The sequence below is a fragment of the Poecilia latipinna genome, unplaced genomic scaffold, assembly GCF_001443285.1.
Source record: "Poecilia latipinna isolate Pla-1442-1.1 unplaced genomic scaffold, P_latipinna-1.0 Scaffold1374, whole genome shotgun sequence".
NCBI classification, from domain to species: domain Eukaryota; kingdom Metazoa; phylum Chordata; class Actinopteri; order Cyprinodontiformes; family Poeciliidae; genus Poecilia; species Poecilia latipinna.
Genome location: NW_015113990.1, coordinates 73,114 through 80,353, shown reverse-complemented (window position 1 = coordinate 80,353; position 7,240 = coordinate 73,114). Strand labels below are relative to the sequence as shown.

At 35.2% G+C, this 7,240-nt stretch overlaps 3 protein-coding genes across 5 annotated transcripts in view; 2 read left to right on the top strand and 1 right to left on the bottom strand.

The window, feature by feature from the left end:
- Positions 1–7,240, bottom strand: part of LOC106962129 (ecto-ADP-ribosyltransferase 4-like) — a 54,696-nt gene that overhangs the window by 14,056 nt on the left and 33,400 nt on the right. The gene's annotated exons all lie outside the window — the stretch shown is intronic.
- On the top strand, positions 3,751–5,582 carry LOC106962137 (erythroblast NAD(P)(+)--arginine ADP-ribosyltransferase-like). Of its 2 annotated transcripts, none has more exons than XM_015056341.1 (3): positions 3,751–3,816; positions 3,959–4,043; positions 4,382–5,582. In XM_015056341.1, the coding sequence occupies exons 2-3, from the start codon at positions 3,969–3,971 to the stop codon at positions 5,093–5,095; spliced, it is 789 nt and encodes a 262-aa protein (XP_014911827.1). In that variant the 5' UTR covers positions 3,751–3,816; positions 3,959–3,968; the 3' UTR covers positions 5,096–5,582. The 2 variants fall into 2 exon arrangements, with proteins under 2 accessions (XP_014911827.1, XP_014911826.1); XM_015056340.1 differs by having other exon boundaries at positions 3,756–3,874.
- The window catches only part of LOC106962133 (erythroblast NAD(P)(+)--arginine ADP-ribosyltransferase-like), a 15,049-nt gene continuing 14,639 nt past the window's right edge, over positions 6,831–7,240 (top strand). The window contains exon 1 of the mRNA XM_015056333.1: positions 6,831–7,084. The gene's annotated coding sequence lies outside the window, so the exon portion shown is untranslated. The remainder of the gene's footprint in view (positions 7,085–7,240) is intronic.

Sequence of the window (7,240 nt, the reverse complement as noted above, 5' to 3'; positions counted from 1 at the left end):
TTGCTGCAAACTCAAGAACTCATAATAATTAGATGAGCTGCTTTAGATTGTAATTTTCTTACGTGACTACAATGAAACGATCATCTGCATTTGACTGTATTGTATTAAAATTTGAATTGTGAACTGCATATGAAACTAGATTTAAATCTGCATGATTGGACTGTTTTAGACTGAAATGACTTTAATTTGACTCAAAATATATTCAGTGTGATTTGACTTGAATTTGAATCCTTTGTCTTATGTAAGACGATATCTGTGGTGAATTGAAGCTATTTGAAATCTTTTAAATGAAAATGTTTTAAATGAACTGTAAAAGATTTTAAGTGTCTTTAAAGTAGTTAAATATTTGATGGTTGTGATCTTTCATTTTTTACATTTGCTATGTTTCCTGATTGATTTTTCTGTTTTAATAAACGTCACATTGGATCACCTGAGCCTTGCTGCGTCTGTGTTCAGATAAAATAATGTTGCTCATAAAATATTCTTGACAAACTCAAGAAAAGATCAAGCGCAAAATTGAACTACAGTATGAATGTTTGGATTGTGTAAACAAACATGTTACCTTGCATAGCAAATGTTCAAAAGTCCAGTTTCTGTGCTCACTACAGAACCTAGAACTACAGTGGGGTTTTAAACAACTGGTTAGAGTTTTACCTAAAAAACAGAGACTACCTTATGTTAACAGGTAACTCTCCATCAGAGCTGACAAAAATCACACATGGAGTACCTCAAGGTTCCATGCTGGTTTCCCTTTTATTTAATATCTGTATACATTTAAAAATGGTCATAACTCTTATCAGAAATCTGACATGTTTACAAAATAAATCCTCTGATGAATTCAGATCAGTTATGAGCTGAATCGTTATCATGTAACTTTTCACAAAAAGCTGTTTTACTCATTATTTTAATTCTAACATTATTCACTCAATAAATTCCCGTCCACTCTGGACCTGTGGACTGACGGCTCCGTCTTTCTTCTGACTAAGTTGGGGATGAGATGATGCAGTTCAGGTCCAGCAGCGTTTACTTAGTTTCTAACTTACGGCACAAGAACAGAATTCAAGCAACAACCCCGCCACCTAGTGGTCAAAGTCATTACAACATGTCCTATGTTTCAACTCTAGTTACACTATAGTTAAAGTGGACTCGGCCCAAGGTGCAGCGGTAGCAGCGTATCAACACAGTGCCATGACTGGACACCGCCCGATTAAAAGCAGCCAATCTGCACCTGCTGTGAACTTGTTCAAGAACTTAAAAGATCAAATAAAGGATTGTGTGGATGTGCTTTTACTTCCTTCAGGTCAATGGAAGCAAAACTGAATTAAGTATTTTTGGACCTAAAGAGAAACAATCAAGAATCAGAGCACAGCTTCAACTGCAGCTAGAAAAGGAGTGATGATGTGATGACTTCCTGAAGAGTTCCTTAAAGAGACAGACACCCAATTTCAAGGCTTTAAATTACAAAGTCAGACCAAAGTATTGCTGTTCCACTTTATATTGACCTGAACTGAATAAAAGTGAAGGATTTAAAGCATGATATGTCTACTTTAAAGATAAAATATATTACATTTTTAATAAAGTCATTCAATGGATCAAGATGAAATAGTGTAAATTAGAAGATCCTGAACAGGTGTTTAAGTCGGGTTAAGCTGGTATTGATTTTAGAGAACATACATATGCTGTCAGTTTTACATTCGCATGACAAACGATTGCAGGCGAAATGGCCATAATCTTTTTTATAAGTTTTGCTCAGCTGGGAAACCATTAATTTGACAAAAACAAACGATTATTCTTTTGTAAACATAAAGAAGGAGAACACACGAAAAGGAGATGCAACTATCTAGTGTACCAAGTGGAAAACTGTAATTCTATTGGCTGGAACAGTTGTGAGGCGACGGTACTCCTTGATCCGCAAGATTTCAGATTGTAAAATGTAAGATCTCGACTTCTGGCAGTTAAATTCCCCCATAGGTTGCGTTGTGTGTTTTGGTTCCACTTCAGGGTCTCCTGGGTTTGCTTCCAGCCTTCCTGTTGCCCCCAAACAGGATAAAACAGGCGCAGAAGGTCAGTGAGTTCACCGAGTCTCACTTTATCTGCCTGGTGATGTATTCCTGAACTTTGGCAAAAGGTCCTCAGAAGTTTCCACAGAAGAAGACACTGATGGTAAATAGCTGAAAACAACATGAAGTCGCAGATTAGACAGATGACTGAGGAAGAGAGAAGTTTTCACTTCCTCTCTGTGCTTCTGTACGTTTGTCATGCTTGTTATTGTCCTGGACAAGTTTGTGTACGCACCACAGAAGCAGCATGAAATGATAATGATGCAAACTGCTAACAGACAGATTCAATTATGTGTTTGGAAAATTAACAAGGTTAGTTTCAATGAGTACATCAGTACTACTATAGCTGTATAGTTTTAAACTGTTGTTTTTTGTTTCTGTTTTATTTTACTTGTTTTGGTGTCTCAATAGCAAAAGTAATTGTGTCACTCTTTGAAACTTCTCTTTTTCTTGAATGCAAATCAAATTGAAACTTAAGTTTTTCTTTATTTGTCTGACCTTTCTTTCAGGTTATGTAGAAGGAGAAGTTTGTGGAAAAACAAGTGTCAAGAATGATACGTCTCTTCTAATTATTAACACTTGTGGGGTCAGTTGGACCCCATTTTTAAACACAAGGGATGATGAATTAGATATCAGTGTGTTGGTCATGATTAGCCAACTTTGAACTTCTTGCTTGTGGTCATGCACCTCTACTGCCTTACCACAAAAAAAGGTACACTCTAATGCAACTCTAATTATGTGGTTATGCCACGTAAACTGACGGAGCGGGGTCAGTGGATGCCCTCAAAACTTTTAATACTTTTTCCTATATTTTTATTTTGAAAGCAGGACTTCATGTCTTTCTTCTCAAAACTTGTAATGATTGAGAAGAGTTTTGAGAACAGACTTAGTCATGTAACTTTCTAAAGTTACATGCTGCAGCTTAGTCAGACATTAGTCTGAGTGTAAAAATGGGGAAAATGAGAAATAGAAAAAAGGGGTGAATTTGTGTGGTTTTTCTTCTTTTCAGTGATTAAGAATGTGAAAACCTAAGTTTTGCACGTAGGATAGAGATGATGTCATTTTGCAGATCACAACAGCGGGTCAGAACTGAGCAAACGTGTTTCTTGTTTTACAGGTCTTATTGTAGATAAGCTGCTTTTCTATACAACATCCTCCTCTTTTCTAAAAAAAAAAAACGTTTTCATAAGTACATTTCTCCATGCACGGTAACATCAACACTCTTTAGTTTGAAAGTAAACTGAAATGCAAACTTGATTAAGACTAGATATTAGTTATTTAATCTCAGTATCAGAGAACATAAGTTTCACCAAAGCATGCCAACACACTGAAGACAAATATATAAATATAAAAAGCAATGTGTATTTTTATGTTGTCAACCTTAAATTACAGCTTCCTTAATTACAGGTGAAATCAAATAAGGTGAAAACAACATTTGCATGGGTAGATTAAAAATACGTAGTATGCAAAAAAAAAAAGTTAATTTTTAGCTCTGAATGAAGCAGTTTGACTGGTTGTTTGTTTCAAACTGTAGTAAACACTCTATAATGCTGTAATTTAGAGTGTAGACCAGCAACACACCAGCACTCTATATGACCACATTTTTTAAAAGCATTTCCACGTGTGTGTCTGTGGGCGGGTCTTTTCCTAGACAGCAGAGTATTTAAGGAGGAGCCACTGTAGAAATCCTAATTCATCTGGCCTACGCTTCATCACCTGATAATATATTACAGAACAACGTTGCTTTTGGAATAAGGTAATATTTGAGTACGGTTTTAAAATACAAGTATAGTGTTTGCTGGAGTTCCTGTGAGGTAAAATTATAATATTTCTTATATATAGTCATCACACTGATCAATATTGTTTTCCTGTCTTTCTGAACTGTTCATTTGTTGCAGGGTTGCGAGGATGAAGGCCAAAATGTTCCTGATTGGTTCTCTGTGGTTGTCTCTTTGCTGCTTGCTTCAAGCTCAACCAGAGAAGGTAAGTTTTCTTTTTGTTAGTGTCAAATTTAATATACTTCAAATTAGATTTTTTTTGTTTTTTTCCAAAGTAAAAATAATTATATTTACTGCAGCAGCATGGGCAATTTAATTTTTGGGTCTAAATCTTACATCAAAACAATTCTACCTTCAAAATTCATAAAAGGTCATTTAAATTTTAAGTTTGCAATGTTGTTGTCTTTTTTTATTTATTTGTTTCCTACATTGAAGTATGTAACATCACTGTCATTTCCAACTAAATACGTGAAGCGAATGTAACTTCATCTCCATCCTGTTTTGCTCTCTTTTTTTTTTTTTTTTTTTTCTCATTGCTTTTAGATTGGTGATCCACTGGACATGGCTGTAAACTCTGTTGATGACATGTACTCTACCTGTGCTGCACAGATGGAAGCAAAGGTCAAGAAGACGTACTTTGAAAGGGAAATGAAAAATAATGTATTCAGCAAGGCATGGAACGCGGCAAAAAATTGTGCAGATAGAAATATGAAACACAAAGAACCAGGAGATGAAGCTCTAACAAAAGATCACATGCAAGCAATTTGTGTTTACACAGCTGGAGGACCAGCAGACTTCTTTAAGGCATTCAATGACGCAGTCCGGACCAATAGACAACAATATAGTTCATCTTTTCCATTCCACTCTTTGCATTTCTGGCTGACCAGAGCGATACAGATCCTCAACCATAATAAATGCTACACAACTTTCCGTAGAACCACATGCACGTTAACAGGTGAAATCAACCAAGAAATTCGATTTGGTTCTTTTGCCTCCTCCTCCAAATTATCAACTCTGACAAAGTTTGGTAAGACAACATGCTTTAAAATTACAACATGCTATGGAGGTTATCTGAAAAAATACGCAGTGCTTGGAGATCATGAGCAGGAGGTGCTCATTCCACCTTATGAGACGTTCAAGATAATCAGCAAAGATAAACCTCTTGAACTTAGCGACTGTAAGACTGTCTATGTTCTGAAACCTACTGGTGTTCAAAGCAATCTTAACTGCCAAGTTGCAAACCAAATCATTTTGTGATTGTCTTTCTTCACACATATAAATTTAGAACAGTTTCATCTTGTTCTAAATTTACACATGACTGATCTTTAAAGAGAAAGTTCAGATTGAACTTTGTGAGGAAGTTTATCCTAACTTCCTCACTTGGGATAAACATGCAGACATTTAGTCTGTAGCATAAAGCTAATGGCGAACTTCTCTATGCTGCTTAGAAACATTTAACTGCTGCAAGCTAAAGCTTAGAAAACAGGTTTAAAACCATCGTTTTGCTAATGTGAAAGTATTTCTGCTGGAAGAAAATACTGTTATTTTTCTTAATTCTGTGCAACTTCAATAAATACATTATTATGTAAATATGCATTATATTTCTTTAATGAATGTCAGCATTGTGCACGTATTAAATTATACAATAGAAGAAGGATTGTGTGTGTATTGTTTGCATAATAGTAGATGAATGAATTAATATAAGTCACTGCGGCCTGTGACTTTAAATAAAAAGATGACTGATTGTGTGTTAAAACTGACTTTTTGAATTCAAGGAAAATGATCTTGAGAAAACCATCTGGAAGAGTGTACATGGAAAACATCCGCTCTGGGTTTCTGTGCTCTCCTGTTTGACGATTCAGTGAAAATTAAATGCGCTTTTAGCTTTAAAGGATTCCCTTCCATTCCTTTTAGTTTGGTGCTTAGCTACGATTTTTTTTAAACACCGTCTTACAGCAATGGACACTGATTTAACGCTACAGATGTATTCTAGAAAAATAATTACAAATTTATAAAAAAATGTTTCTTCATATTAATATCCTAATATTTGTTTCATTTGTCAACATTTTCTTCAGAACCTAATCATAGCTTGTCCTTTTCCAGGACTTTGGTTCTGATGTTCAACATTGATGAAGATGTTTTATTAGTGGGTTTGGTCTTAAATCAATAACAGAATATCTGAATTTGATCGTCTAAGTATCTCCTGAGATTCTCCTAAACTCTGCCTATTGTCTCTAAGCATCACTTGATGGTTGTTAAGGTAGTTATTCATTCAGTGTTGCATATAGCTTACTAAAATGTGCTCACTTTTACGGTGCTAAAAAGCCCCTGTCAAAACTGAAAATCCATTTCAAGTGTTTTTTTTTTTTTGCAAACATGTTAATCGTTTTTCTTCAAAGACCAATTCCAGTTTGTCCTTTTGTAGAACAGCAATAGGAGCTTTGCATTTTCAATGAGGCAATGTGGCAATTGGCTAATGCTCTTTTGTTGGTGGGATTTCAAACCGGGCCTAAACCAATCAATTGATCGATTATAAACTCCTGGTTGAACAGTATGTCAGTCTGCCTCTGGATACAAACAACAACAACAACAAAAAAAACATTCAAAAATGGTTATTCAGTTTTATTCTGTAATGAAGGAGGGGGGATATGAGTGTGTTGATGAAGGTGTATCTTACAATCAGTTGATTTTTGTGTCTTTAAAATCCAAGATATTTTAAAGTTTTGCATATTAGGGCTGTACAAAAGCAACAATCTAAGAATAGTGGAGGTGAAGCAACTTAAAGAGAAGTCAGACACCAAGAATAAGGTGTGAACAGCTCAAGTGCAGAAGAGGACGCAGAGGTTATGCACACTGCAACAGGCCGTGCAACAGATGAAGGTTAGCAAGTAAAAGGAAGGTGCAGCTCACAATTAACAGAAGAAGACTATGACTTGTGAGCTTTGAGGTTTACATTTGCAATAATAAAGAAATGTGTTCTTCTGCAGATACGTTTAGTTTATGAACTTCTGCTTCTGCCTTGTGTATAAAACAGCGTAGTGCAGGGCTGGTGGGCAGAAGGCTTCTTCATTTTACTCGGTGTTTTTGTATTTTGCTCTTTTCACTAAAAGTTTTTGGATCCTGATCTATTTCATAATTTTGATTTTTCTGCCAAAAAAAAAAATAAATAAACAATTAACTAAAACACAGAAACCATTTTTAATATTTTGACATTCATCCTTCCAGAAGCTCTTCATATAACCTCAGGTATGACGTTTTTATTTCGTTTTTTTTTACTCTCCAATTCTCAAGAACAATTAAACTTCCTTAAGGCAGGATTTTAGGAAATATGATGTTGAAACTGATGGACTAAGCCTTTGATGAGAGAAGATGTAATCCTAAGCAAGAATAATAATAAATGAT

Coding starts and splice junctions, on each gene's coding strand:
- LOC106962137 (XM_015056341.1), top strand. CDS start 3,969: ATGAAGGCCAAAATGTTCCTGATTGGTTCTCTGTGGTTGTCTCTTTGC. Junction 4,044..4,381: donor TTCAAGCTCAACCAGAGAAG/GTAAGTTTTCTT, acceptor CATTGCTTTTAG/ATTGGTGATCCACTGGACAT.